We start from the raw sequence: 14,850 nt of genomic DNA, 5'->3' as shown, positions 1-14,850 counted from the left end.
TTTACTGTGAGTTTAACAGCAGACTGAGAGAGATCCCCGTGCTTTTCTGATTTTGGTGACATCTTTCACACGACACAGTAAAACACATCACTTCCTGTGTGCCGGTGGACTTTTTTTTCCTGGCTAGAGCTACAGGACATTAAATGTTTACTATAGGAAATTCATGGCTTTTCCTTCACTAAGCAAAGGCTGAATTACGCCTGAATTGTGAAACAGTAACAGAGTAGCAAAAGGGGCATTTCTCTGTTATGACAATGCCAAACTTTATTACTTTAGATGTCTACATGACTGTATTTATTTGTTGGTAGTATGGATCCAAATATCCAATATCCAAATGTTGGTAAAGGAAATGAAATCTGATGAGAGACTAAAGCTTTTTAACTGTTGACACAAAATATTTTTGGTTTTTGCTGAGGAGTACAGATTTATACAAGCAAGTACAGCTTAATACAAGCTGCTATGGTAGTGGCATACTCATGCACTCTGTACATTCCCTCCTCACACTGCCTTGTAGCACCTGTGTCCTCTGGACCAGAACCAGAGCTTTGTGGCACTTATTACCATTGTTCCCTCCTGACTAGATCTTTGCTTGTGGTGTATAAAAAATCTCATATGTACATTGCTTTGGATAAAGGTGTCCAAGTGCCAAATGTGAATTGTAATTGCAATGTTGAAGTTCAGCACCTCCACCAGCAGTAAATAGCAACGACAAACCAACTAGTCACTTATACAACATGAGGCATGCACATGCTATTAAATTCTGCTGCGTGACTTCACAACCAAATATTAAAACAAAGTTTAACTTTTGTGGAGTGTTGCGTTGTCTAGTTACCTGGGTTATTTCACCACCATGTGGGTGGTGAAATAACCTCATTAGTTGCTCTGTGCTCCCCTGGGCTGCGATACTGGGAACTACGCAACCCAAGTCTCAATAGTTCCCAGAAGTTCAACTTTCAAATACTGCCAGTTGTTGGTAGTGAATCATTTTATCTAATAAGCATCTACACAGCCTTTGAATTCCTTTATGTCGTAGCCTTTGAGCTATGACATAATCATGTTCAAGATGCAGTACTACTGCAACTGTACCCCTACTGTGCTACCACTATTCATTTGAAACACCTTTTACAGAAGATTTAAGAAAGTGTGGCCTATAAAATTGAGCCTTAACAGAAATATGATGCCTTAAAATTATTGCCTTCACAATCCATACTTTACTAGATCTTTCCAGATCTGTGTGGGAACCTCGTCGTGCGTAACCCTGAGTGACCTACCTGCACCGTTCCCCTGTCCTTTGACATCTGAGGAAAGGTTCCTGCAAGTGGTAGTCAACAGTTACAGGATAGGACACTTCATTCATTCATTTTCTCTACCTGATCAATCCCTCAGGGTGATGGGGAGCTGAATCTCAGCATTCATGGGGCACACAGCAGAGAGACAACATGAACACGTTGCCGATCCACTGCAAGGTCAGGACATCCAGTGTACCTGAAATTTTGACACAAAATCAAGAAGTAGAAAGTTAAGTAAGAGGTAAAGTAGTAGAATCAGAAAGCCACGACCCAGTTAAAGAAAATACTGATCACAGGTGAAAGAAAGTTGAAAGTCATCTTTTATTGCACAATAAAAGATCACACATACCATGTTCTGAATCATGAGATTGGTCCACATGGGAATACAGAGAGCTATAGTTACAAATAAGAAAACAAAAATAATAGAAAAAAAGAAAAGAAGATAAAAACCCCACCACAAAACTGTTTTTAATGACCATGTTGGGTTTCTGACTTGAGATAAGCCAGTTATTGTCATTGTTCCGCTTTTGAGAAATATGACATCTTTGTGAAGTATGATCCCGTGTAACATACAGTGCACTTGGCTCAAAGTTACTAGTCAAAAGGGCTTTGTACAGTAAATCCAACATCATTCAACTGGCCATAACTGATTATACAGAGCTGAGTGTTTTCACAGACATGATTTAAAGAGATACCTTGACATTATTATTTTTTTAGACCTTGTCTTCCTCAGTGCTTGTGACATTGTGGGGGGATGAAGTTTTTTTTTTTTTTTTTTTTTACATGTTGTCTTTAATCGAAATTATGCATTCATCCCACATGCCATACACTGCCACACTCACCATCAGTCAGTCCAACTCCTGCTGTTGTTTTGCCATTAATGTTATCCTCTTTAGTTCTTAAGTCACTGTGATTCTTTTAGCGTGGTATGATCTTGCTGCGTTTCCTAATAGAGACAAGAAAATCTTGTACTTTAACTAAACAACAAACAGAAAACTCTAAAAATGGCATCTGCACTGTGAGCATCCCTCTTGAATCCAGTATGCTGCTAGCTAGCTCCTCAAGCAGTCACAGTAAGTGCTGATGCAAAAACCTTACCCCTACATGACATACAAGTGCTTGGTGAGAAATAAGACAGAAATAGAAATGTCACGGTAACATAATCGCGTCCTTTAGGGACGATTCCTGTTTCTCCAGGTTGCCCTTGATACCCTTTCAGTTTGTATTAGCAGTAGCTAAAATTCGTGTGCGCATGTGCGGCTATTAAGAGAAAGCTAAAACATGCAATCAAGGTTGAACTGGTTCTTAGACTAAGCTCAGGCCAAACGACAACCTGAGCATTGCATTACAGGAGAGAAAGTACCAAGCAGCTGTAATTCTTAACTATTCTACTGAAGAACACATCAATGTCTATGGAACCACCATATAATGTTATGAACAGATATCCAAAACCATGTATGTAGACCACTGGCATGACGACATTCTGCTCATTCTCTGTTTGGAAACAATTTGTTTACAAGGCAACAGAACTTGTTATACCTAAATTTTATTGAATAGGAGATTTCAAGCATTTCAGTGACGACTGTGATAATCCTATAAGACTCTGGGTCTAGTAAGCAAAACAGGAGCAACGACATGTTGAGGCAAAATCTTCTGGCATGAGTAGAAATCATGTCCATGATGAAGGTTGTCTGCTTTTAGAGACGGAGGCTTGGACCTGGGGCGTCTGAGTGATGAGCTGCTGATTTTTGTGTAAGCAAGAATACAGTAATGGTAATGCTAAAAATTAGTTTTCTCAGAATTATTTGCACTTACTTGTTGATCTGTGAGATGTAGTAAAAGGACAAGTAAACCAAAATAGGGGAAGGATTAGCATGTGACTGTGGTGTGAATAGTTCACGGGGGATTTGTTCATCATTTTGTGGCCATTTTGAGATGCTGTCGAAAAAGCACCGCTGTGAAATTTATATGAAATGAAATTGTGAGGAAATGTTTTAGGTCACTTATTTCCCAGGCCTCTTCTTGCACCAGGAAAGGAACTGTTTTGGAGACATTCATTCATTATTAATGAGCCAGTGGCTGCTGATTGGCTGGTAGTATTGGTGGCGCCGCCCTCTTTCCTGTCATTAACAATGGCTGCTGCGCCTCTGATGCAAGTTTAAGATTCCACATTTTTGATGTGACCCAGTTGACACGGACAAAACAACTGGGGAGAAATCTGATTCACTTGTTTTTTCTGGTGGCGTTATTTAACGCAGAGAACTTTGGTAATGGAGCACCACCACCATTTGGTAACAACATTTAAACAACATCACAGGTGGCAACACCCATGCCAAAACTCAGAAAAACCTGTTTTCTGTTCCTTACAAATAATAGGAGGGCAAAGCAAATTGCTCATGTTGTAATCATTTTTACCAATTTTATCTGTTGGAATTTCTGAAGGGAGAGTACAAAAACGCTGAAAACCCAGAGTTTGTCCTCCGATTTAGTGACTGGCTAATCAAGCATCTGTTCAAGCCGACACATTATCTTTTTTCTAGCGTTACACAAGTCAGTGATGAGTAACACGGACTTTGAAAGAAAAACAGAGGATATCTTTTCTTAAATGTATTCACACAACCTTCAAGTCTGTGCCTACTGTTTTATCTAGCATGTCCAAGCATGCAGGTTCTAGAGCACACAGAGCAGGGCAATCCAGTCAGCTATCGAGCCACCTCCTCCTAATGTGCACAGGAAAAAAACACATCAAGCGCACGGTGTAGAAACGGAGCACATGCTAGCTACATCCTGGGATGGTAAACTGCACATTATTAAATCTCAGTGCTTGCAATCCAAGTGTCGCAGGCCTGAGCTTATCAATCTTGAGTCTTTATCTATGGCACGCATAGTGCAGTTTAGAAATAGAAGATAAGGTACTCTTAGGAAAATGACTGCAGTATTCAGCTCCTGGTAACAAATGAAAACCCAAAGTGACTGGAAAACATCTAAAAAGCAGAGTAGTAGTTAAAAAGGGTCATAGAGAAAGCAATTTAACTCCATGTGAACCAAACTGCTGTTGTTTTTAAAGGAGACCATCCAAAGACACAAGCTGGCCATTAAACAGTCATGAAACAACGCTGCTAAGACAAGAACTGTACAATAAATACATTATTTATGATGAGATAAACGTTTACATTATTTTATGAGTTGAAATTGAGGTGACCATTCTTAAAGGAATTCAACAGAACAAAAAGCACACTGTTTAACAAAAAAAAAAGGTGTAACATGAGAACACAGAACCATTGTTGTGATTTACCTTGACCTGTAGTTACATACTGCACCTATGAGTTCATTTCAAGTTTTTTTCTTTATACATGAATGAGCCATTAACAGGAAATAATGTGCATGAGCGGGCTATGGGAAGTTTTTTTTTCCCCTTAATATTTCCATACAACTTCACTGTACTATGATAACAGCTTCCGATTCATTGATGCCTTTCCAACAATCTGAAGAAACCCACAAGTGAGTAAAATAGTAGTTGTAGACATACTCTGTGTGCATCCTAGACGTGCGAGCTACCAAACTTGAAGAGAATGACTGGAGATTGAATGGTCAGCATTACTGAACAGTATGGTGTCATCTGCAAATCGTGAATTATATCATTGGGTATGGTTTCGTTTCCATACAATTCATCCCCCTGTGGATGTCCTCATTACATCTCATTACATAAGCATAATGTCGTCAACATGGTGCGCAAGTGGAGCACACAAAAAGAGAATAAAAAGACAATTGAACAAAACCAATTTTAGAGGCACTGGTAAGAAAACAGCAGTTTCCATTTGTGCTTTGAAGGCTGACTGATTGATTACTGGGAACAAATGATGTGATTTTGACATTGGTACCATCTCATTACTGTTCTGATTTGAAGATAATGCACATCACCAAGGCCGTGGATGCAAACAACCATAGAGTAACTCAGGACAAACTGAACACAAATAGCTTGGAGATATAATTTCCAATGTGGAGATGTAACAGAATGTCTATATAAAAAGCACTAGCTAAATAAGGCATTTTACTTTGAATAATACATAATGAAACTAAGGAGAAAAAAAAGAATGTCATATTTGGTGAAAATTTGGCAAAGCAAACCAAAAAAAAGTACAATAAATTATATGTAGCCACAAAGTTGTGACAAGGCAACAAGTATGTCTTTTCAACAAGAAAAAGTGACCAGGACAAGACAGAGATATAGAAACAAAGCTCAATGTGTGCGCATGCATGCACACGTACACACACTCTCGCTTTCTCTCGCTTACACACACAAAAAGTAAAGAAAAGACAGTACAGGGACAGGTAAACATTCACCAAAAGACACTGTGCAAAAATAATGTTTTCATATCAGAAAACAACCCCCCCCAAAAGTGAAGTCCAACATCATAAGCAGAAAAAAACAAAACAGTTGACATATGACACCCAAATACAGACCCTGTTGTGAAAGACTGAATAAAACCAGCGATTTGCATCCATTTAATGTACAGTACAGTCTGTTCAATACAGGAAACACTGGGACTCATTTTAACACAAAATACCCCTCGCATATGTCAAGTAATTTTTCAGTGAAAAATCCCCCCAACCCAAAAACAAAACAAAACAAAACAAAACAAAAAAAAAACATGGAGAAAGAAATAACGTGGTGCACTTGTAAACAAGAAAGAAACAACAGTAATATACAGTGATAGATTTACATATTTAGAAATTCTTAGTATGGCCTGCTAGTCTACAGGATATTAAAACGAATCTGAGAAAACAGAAATGAGACAGAGCAACGAAGAGGCACTCAGCCTGACTGATTCACACTGCTTTGAATCCCTCTTCCTTCCCGTTTTGTTTTTCACTCCTTTACATATAAAAACAAAACACACTTCCCTTTCACTGGACAGATTGTTGAGAATGGACAGATAAATCCCACCAAACACAGAATCCCATCCAAAAAGCAACAAGCGAGGAGGAGAGGACAGTATCATCACAAAAGCCAGAACTCTGCTTTGGCATGATTCTACAGGCCCCCGATTACGACCGTTGTGCGGCAGTTCTCCTGATAAATCAGCATTAATTGATCTCTCATCAGTTAATTCAATTTGGGAGTCAAAATGGTGCAGCTAAAATCACTGCATTTTCCAGGACAGAAAGTGTCTTTCCTCCTCTTTCCTCCTGGCATCCCTCCAGCCCAGTGTTTGCTGGACAGGGGCGGCAACATCTGCTCACTGCAGCCCCGCCTTGTGGCATGGCTAAACCCTTTTCAGATGAAAATAATTCATTCAGCCATTCTCATGATTAGGCCCGAACATTGGGCAAAATTGGAAAGTGGGGGCATCTCGCAAAAAAGTGACTTTGTGTCTGAGGAAAAAAACAAAAAGAAAAAAACAAAAAGAAAAAAACTTTAAACGTACATGATCTTAAATAATAAAACCAATTAATCTCATGATTGTTCTCTGCTTTTCTCCCAAAAACGGACATGAAAAAGTGGAGTTTTTTTTTTTTGAGTATATATAGCAGCAATGGCATAGCATTGATAATAAAGTGATAGTAAGAGTAAACATGACTAAACTAAATGTGGGTCACTGGCAGACGATGTTATCTTAAAATTAAGATAACACATTCATGCCTAGAATTTATTAATCTCACTTGTATTGTGACTCTGACTTTATAGTCAATATTACAGTCACTAATCATTGGATTTTTGTGGGTAAGCCATTATAAATGAAAAAAAAAAAAAAATTAAGATCTGAACTGACATTATTACATGAAACAAACATAGTAGTGTTTATTTAGGGAGTTTTAAAATTTGATCTGGGCAATATGTGGTATTTTCAAAATATACTGACATATCATTGTGAAAAAGCTACTTTTTTTTTTTTTTTTTAAATGTAAGCTGCTGTCTGTTTTCTTGGTAGAGTAGCTATTGCATATTAGAATAGTGTAGACCATCGCTTCCCTCAGCACTGACCATCTGAAACAAATTGGTTTTGAGTTTTAGTGTCACGTGTTCTGAATGCTGCTTCAGAAACCATTCCATACCAACAAGACAAACTTCTATGTGAATCTAGTCTGTAGGATCAAACATTGCACAAAGAGAGTGTAAAAAAAAAAAAGAAAAGAAAAAAAAAAAAAAAAAAGTCAATTCAGTGGGGTGTTCCAGAAATCAAACAACATGGTACTATGGTAAACAGCCTCATTTTGAGCTTTCTTTGAATGAATGATACACAAGTGCTCCTCTGCTCGAGTTCCTAAAGCACAGCTAAAAAGGTCAGTGTGGCATTAGGGAACCAGAGTGTATCACGTCTATCCAGCTGTGCCACAGTCAAGCCCCTTCTTCATGTTAACATGCTACAGGACCATACCAGTGATTTTGATGGCTTAGTGTAATATCTACAAAATGTATATACTTGATATTTCTGCTAAATCAAGCGGTGATATTTTAGAACTCCGGTATCAATTTTCCTCCCTTTTGTCCAGCCATTGGTTTCCATCCATTCCACTATGATATGAAAATGGACTTCAAACTTTCTGCACACCAGTATTACATCACTGTAATAAAGTCGTCCACATTCGTTTTCCCAAAAGCAGCAGCGCTGTTGCGTTTTGATGACTTGAAAGTGAGAGAAGTGAAAAGGTCCCTCCACTGGAAAATAGTCCCAGGGAAATGTTTGCTTCACACAGCCAATTACCAGTTTTGTGGTTTATGGATAGTGACGATTTTGTTACCCACAGAAGCAGAACATTATAGAGGTCAGCCAAAAATTCAAATTTGAAAATCGAGGGATTTCTGAAAACCACTGGTATGGTCCTTTAAGATCAAAGCTTAGATAGACAGCTTTGCAACAAACTATCTTAACTCACTTTGTGTTTTCATCAGAATAGCCATATCAATATTACTGCCAAAGCCGTTTCTTTTTTAGCACGTCTTGCTTGCAGTGCGTCTGTGTGTGTGTGTGTGTGTTCCCGTTGAGGAGTGACCCTCATGACTCAGTCTCGATGCAGAATGAAGGGGAAGAATACATAGAAGATCTCTTACACTGGCCTCTTACACCAGTCTTCGTATACCAGGAGAGAGGAGAGGGTGGGTGGGGTGTTAAGTATATAAACATGACCAGGTCGGGTATAATCATCATTATTATTAGTCATCATCATAATAAAAGTCTTTACATAGACATTGACTGACAGACACGGCACAAACTTTACACTGTTGCTCAGTCAGGAGGGAGCAACGAGGGAGAAAGGAGGAGAGAGAGCAAGAGGAGGTCGTCTCTCATGTGCTCCTCCTCTAACAATCCTCCACTGTTTTCTCCTCCTCTACCCTTCCTCCCCTTCCACCTGTCTCTCCTCCTCAGTCGCCTCTGCTCCTGTGTCCTCTGCTCTTTCTTCTTCACTCCTTTCCTCTGTGGTTGCTCCCTCAGGGTGGTTGTGGGAGTCTGGTTCCTGAGGCTCCGTAGGCCCGGCCTCTGCGTTCCCCTGCCCGGCGTGGGCCTCCTCAGAGGGGCTGGGGCCTGGGGTCGGGGTTGGAGCTGGGTCTGGGTCTGGGTCCGGAGCCAAAGAGGAAGCAGGCTGGGGTGTGACACTAGCCCTCGCTGTACTGTCTCTCTCCCCTACCTCTTCTACCACTTCCTTCTCCTTCTCCCTCTCTTCCTCTCTCTCACCTTCTTCCCTCCCCCTCTTCCTCCTTCTTTTGGGGCTGCCCGGGGAGCTGTCGCTCGCTCCAGGGGGCATGGCGGGCAGCGCCATGATGCCACCGTGCGGCAGGAACATGTGGGGGTAGAGCAGGCTGTGGGACATGCCTGGGATAAGGAAGGGGTTGAAGGTAAGATGGCTGCCAGCGCCAGCTCCAAGATGGCTGGAGCCAAGGTGGGCCCCGCTGGTGGAGGTGATGATGGCTGCTGACTCTGCCCCACCTGGCCTTTTAGTCCCCTCTGCTCCTCCTTTCTCCTCCCGCCTCCTTTCCTTCTCGCTTCCACCTGAACCTGACGAGGAGGCGCTTTCTTTCTCAGCAGGAGTCGTCGATGAGGGGCTGGCCGCTCCGGATGCAGACGGGGCAGTTGTGGTGGTAACTATCGCAGCACCCAATAAAGAGGAGGAGGAGGACGAGGAGGACGAGGAACTAGGGTGAGGAGGAGGGGGTGGTGGTGTGTGTGACATCATCGCCCCTACACTAAACATGGCATGTTGTGGGATTGCTGCTCCATGGGGGTGCGGGATGCCATGGAGCATCATGGGTAGCACACTCAGTCCGTTCTTGGCATCTTCTGCTGATGCTCCAGCTCCTCCTCCTGCTGGGACAGCGGCAGCAAATCCGGGTGGGAATCCGGCTGCCATGATGCCGGAGATGGGAATACCGGGAATACCGCCACGCAGGTTCTGCATGGCCACCATGGAGTCCATGCTGCCGATTAAGCCACCGTTCATGAAGAGCGGCGGGCCGAGGGCAGATGCGGAAGCATCAGAGACAGAAAGGAGGGGCTTAGGCATCTCACTGCGAGGCCGACGACCACGGCGCCTGGCACCCGGGTCTCTGTTGACTGGTTCCGTCAGGATCCGTGAGAACTTCCCTTCAGGGAGGTAGCCCTGCAGGAAGACAGAAGACAATCTTAAGGGACATGAAAGACATAAATCAGTCAGACCAAAACTGATTTTAAAGTCAGGCTAAAAAAAAAAAATCACAGTTTGTGTTATACTCAAACCAGCTGTCATTTGACCCCCACACTAAGGACAGTTTTCCACTGAGAATCTTCAGGCTTTGTTAAATAGGACCGAATCATTTTCAAGGACATTCAGTGACTTATGTACATTTGTACTTTTCTGTTTCTCATAGAAAGTCATCTTAAAATGATTCAGAATGGACAAAGTGTTCATAGCTCAACATTACACAAAACTGACGTCTAAAATTACTTGTTGTCAACACTGTCTGTGCATTGTACATACAGCATGTAAAAAAAACAAAAAACAACCAAACAAAAAACCCATATGTTAACAACATTCCAACAATGCACAAATGAGTTGACAATTGATCAAAGTGTTTTTGAACTGCATACACAAGTGACGCTTTGCACACCAAAAGATGATAGTTGTGTATGAATGAGCGCTCAAACAGGGCATTAGCAACTGAAAAGTGCAGACTCTCAGCTTTAATTTAAGGGGTTAAACAAAAATATGGGATTAAGCTTTTAAGACTTAGAGCCATTTTTATACATTGTCACCCAATTTTCAGACGCTCAAAAGTAATTGGACAAACTATGCATAACATACATAACTATAATTATAAGTATTATATTCAATATTTGGGGGGGAAATCCTTTGCAGTCTATGATGGCCTGAAGTCTGGAAGCCATGGATAACATCACCAAATTCTGTTTTTCCCCCCTGGAGACGCTCTGCCAAGCCTTTACTGCAACTGCCTTCAGCTGCTGCTGCTGGTTTGTGGGTCTTTCTGCCTTCAGTTTGGTCTTCAGCAAGTGAAAAGCAGCTCAGTTCTTCTTTGCTTTCAGCAACTCTTGGTTTGCTTTCGCAGTGGGTTTTGGGACATTGTCCATCTGCACTGTGAGGCAACATCCTGTCAGTTTTATGGCATTTGTCTGAATCTGAGCAGACAGTAGAGCCCTATAAACATCAGAATTCATCCTGATACTGCTATTAGCAGTCACATCATCAATAAACACCAGTGGCCCAGCTCCATTGGCAGACATACATGCTCATGCCATAAGACTGCCTCCACCATGTTGGACAGATGATGTGCTCTGCTTTGGCTCCTGAGCTGCTCCTTTCATTCTCCACACTTTTCTCTTCACATCATTCTGGTACAAGTTCATCTTTGTTTTATCTGTCCAAAGAACCTCGTTCCAGAATCAGGCAGGTGTTTTTAGATGTTTTTTTTTTTTTTTGGAAAGTCTAATCTGGTCTTGCTGTTCTTGAGTGACACCAGTGGGTTGCACCTTGATGTATACCCTCTATTTATTTTCCCGCAAATGTCTCTTGACTGTAGATTTGGACAAGGATACGCTAACCTCCTTCTTCCCTATCACCTACTTCCCTAGACGTGCTGAATGGGTTTTTCTTCACCAGGGAAACAATTCTTCAGTAATTTAGATGTCTTCTGTGGTCTTCCAGGCCTTTGGTGCTGCTGAGCTTACCAGGCCTCCTTCACCTACACAGACACCTCTTTGGATTGCATGTTGAGGGCTCTGATAAACAGCTACCAATTACAAATGCTAAAAAATTGGAATGTCAGTTTCCAAGTACTTATGGACCAAACTGTACAGTATTAAAAACCTTCAACTTCTATGAAATGCTCTGGTCTGAATTTTAACCAGAATTAGCTAATTTGTCTACACTGTCTGTAACCATTCTGAGCTCCCTTCCCTGGGTCCCAGTCAAAGCCAGATCTGTCTTTAAAGCTTGTGTGGGTAACATTGTGGAGTGGAAGCAATTTCAACAAAGATTTGAACTCAAACAGCTCAAACAGCACCTACCTGATATTCTGTGCTTTGTTCATATCTGTCCCAAGCTTATGCACTTTCATGAATGTAGCTCCAATGCCAGTACAATGGGGGAAGAGGAATTGGAGATCCGTCTCCCTTCTCTGCCATTCTGTAGCTATGATAAGCTAAGATAAAGTGTTTTGGCTACACTAAGCGGAGCAAAATTTGTCTGGGGAGAAGAAGTGTGCACAAGATATGGTTGGACTCTCGTAGCAATGCTTCCTTGGGGTTACTGATTGTTTGATTTGCACTGAGAAGATTTTAATAAATGAGATCAGAGCCCCAGGAGGACTTTTTTCCCCAGTGCATTTAGCTTGGCTTGGACCCTCTGTGTGTAATGGTATTTTGTCAAAATTATGCAGAAATAAAGTTACCCACACACGCTTTGAAATGTTTCTACTAACATACATCGCTATATAGGCTTGCACCGTGATATTTATTTAACGTCATCGTCGTCTTTTGTACACCCCCACCCCATTGCAAGAGACAGGCAGCGGTGTTTTCCCACCAGGCTCATTATCTCTGGAACTTCTCCCTCTTGTGATAAGGGAAGTTACTTCTGTGAACATTCAAAACCAAACTGAAGCCTCCTTATTTTCACTGTCATAGGACCAACATTAGCACTAGCTCAGCATCGACACAGTTTCTTCTCATACTTTACTTTAGACAGAATAAACCCAGAAGTCTGCTGTAGGGCTGCCTCCTGACTGCTGCATGTCTAGACTCACACTCTTGTCTGCAGTCTGTACAAGTGTGTGCAAGGCTGAATGTGTCTGCTGAGTTGTGTGGGTTGTGCTTACAGGGTTATTTCACCCACAATATGTGATTTGTGTAACAAGTACTCACCGTGTGCTGCCCTGAATCCCTGATAAAGAAAGCTTTACTGGAAAGCCTTAACTGTGAACTTATCTTTCCAAAGAATGCTTGCCATCAAGGCTTTAAGGATAAAACTTTCTTCATCAGGGATTCAAGGCAGCACACAGTGAGTAAGAGACACAAATATCATGCAATATGGGTGAAGTAACCCTTTAACGTGGCTGCGTGCCGGTGTGTGTGTGTGTGTGTGTGTGGCTGTCTAGTTTTCCTCTTTCTCAGACAGCAGCACAGATGCTACCTTAGCCAGCCAGGGACCCTTCTCTGACCCTATTTTTCTACTTGGTTGTGGACAGGGATGCTGCCTTTGTTTCTGTGGACTTTTGCTCCAACTGTGACCTCAATTCTCCGCCACATCATGTCTGTGTTGTTGTCACAGTCCATGTTACTGTCCGCATGACTGTCCTGGTACCTACCATGCTCTCACCGCTCCCAGCGGGAGATATGACTCGGTGACTTGGCCCAGTCAAGGATACAGCTTTTTTTTAAGGTTTTCTAAGGAGCACTACTATGTCCTACTAGAAGTTACCACTGTGCGCCTTATACTTTGTGTTATTTCCTCACATCTGTAAATGACTGTAATAAGTTCACTCTTTGTAAAATGCTTTGAGACATGCTGGGGATGAAGGGCTACATAAATAAATGAACTTGACCTTGGCTGAATACTCTATCTTGATCAGTGCATGGTATGATTTGGGAGACTTGCAGGTTTCAAACAACTACGTTTTTCCTCTTTTTGATACCTGCATTTGTTAATCTTAAGCTAATTCCCGTGATTTATCAAGTGAAATAAACTGGCACATGAAAGTAAAAATGATCATTTAGCTAAAAAAAAAAAAAAAAAATCACATTCTTGATGTTCATGCCTGCAACAGATGACCATGAGTTATGAAAACTGCAAACCATTGCTGTAGTGTATTCAACTTACAGAGTGTTTGACCACATCAGCCCAGTCTGGAGCTACATAGTACTCTGAGTTGGCATCCAGCCACCGGGACAACTCCTTTATAGCTGGAGCCATAGCGCCACCGAGCTGCACCACAAGAAAACATAATATAATGGCATTAGAACAATAATCCTACAATATTCAAGACTTCCCCTGCCTATTTAATTGTGTGGCAGAGTGCATTATTAAAGGATGGAGCCATAATGCCACCAAGCTGCGATAAAGGGAAAGACAGTATGCCATTCATGATTTTAAACTTCTCATCATTTCAAAAAGGCCTTGCAACCAGAGCTTTACATTTTGTCATTTGGAATAACTGATGTGTTTGCTTGTGTGTGTACCCTGCGTCCAGTGCCTCTGTGCACCACGGGAACCCTCTCCTCTCCTGTCAGAGAGTTGACATCCAGCTTGGTGGGATCCTTACAGCGATGCCTCCTCTGCTTGGGACGTTCCACAAAGCCATGCAACAGACCTGCTCCGGACTTCAAAGAGAAGGGAACGAGGAGGAAGAGGAGGAGGGACAACAAGAAAGTAGTCAAAATTTCACTGATACATGACATGATCGATGATTCACAAAGAGGGGAGCAACCAGGAAAACTGGCAGCATCTGTCTGCATGTTCAGTAAGCTTGTTAGCAAAGAACATTTAGCCACAGCTGAACACTGAGATCTTATCTTATTGGCAATAAGACAATTTTTAGTTATAGAATATTTTTATTGTCCATTAAAGTGTAAATCATTTTTAATTAATTGTGAAATTATTTCATCTACAAAATGTTAAAAATAATGACAAATGCTTAATATTATGTCTCAGAGGGCAAACTAATGTCTTCTGTGCATTGCAGTAACATGTTAAACTTTCCGATTTTATTCATAAAAGCATTGCAGCATTTCAGTCAAAGACCTCTGGCGGGTGGCCATGAAATAAGATTGACACAGTGGTATAGAAATAATGGCACAGCCAATCAAACAATCATAAACTGATACTTAAAATCAGGTCATTTACTGAGCAAAGTCGGCACAGGATTTAAAAACAGCTGATCATTTGTGTGGTAATTGACATATTGGGTTAAGTGCCAGCATGGAGCCGGGCTACCTCCATTCTACATTTAGTCTATTTTTATTCCTATGTACATGCACAGCTAAAGTGTGCAGAAATTGCTTGTTTTTCCATCTTGTAATGATATAAAACTGTGAAAAGCAAGTTTTTTTTAGCTTTTGTGATGCTACAAGCA

The 14,850-nt window shown here is 41.4% G+C and overlaps 1 protein-coding gene across 7 annotated transcripts in view; it reads right to left on the bottom strand.

Annotated features, from left to right (window-relative positions):
• Positions 1 to 7,435: 7,435 nt before the first annotated feature.
• Positions 7,436 to 14,850, bottom strand: part of chd6 (chromodomain helicase DNA binding protein 6) — a 142,633-nt gene continuing 135,218 nt past the window's right edge. For all 7 annotated transcript variants that reach the window (XM_030051043.1, XM_030051046.1, XM_030051044.1 and 4 more), the window contains 3 exons: positions 13,958 to 14,098; positions 13,599 to 13,703; positions 7,436 to 9,887 (listed from right to left, as the gene is read on the bottom strand). In XM_030051043.1, the coding sequence (XP_029906903.1) occupies positions 8,622 to 9,887; positions 13,599 to 13,703; positions 13,958 to 14,098 (1,512 nt within the window). In that variant the 3' untranslated portion in view covers positions 7,436 to 8,621. The remainder of the gene's footprint in view (positions 9,888 to 13,598; positions 13,704 to 13,957; positions 14,099 to 14,850) is intronic.

This window comes from Myripristis murdjan, chromosome 5, assembly GCF_902150065.1.
Source record: "Myripristis murdjan chromosome 5, fMyrMur1.1, whole genome shotgun sequence".
NCBI lineage: Eukaryota > Metazoa > Chordata > Actinopteri > Holocentriformes > Holocentridae > Myripristis > Myripristis murdjan.
The sequence above is the reverse complement of the archived record's forward strand: the minus strand, read 5'-3'. Positions and strand labels throughout refer to the sequence as shown.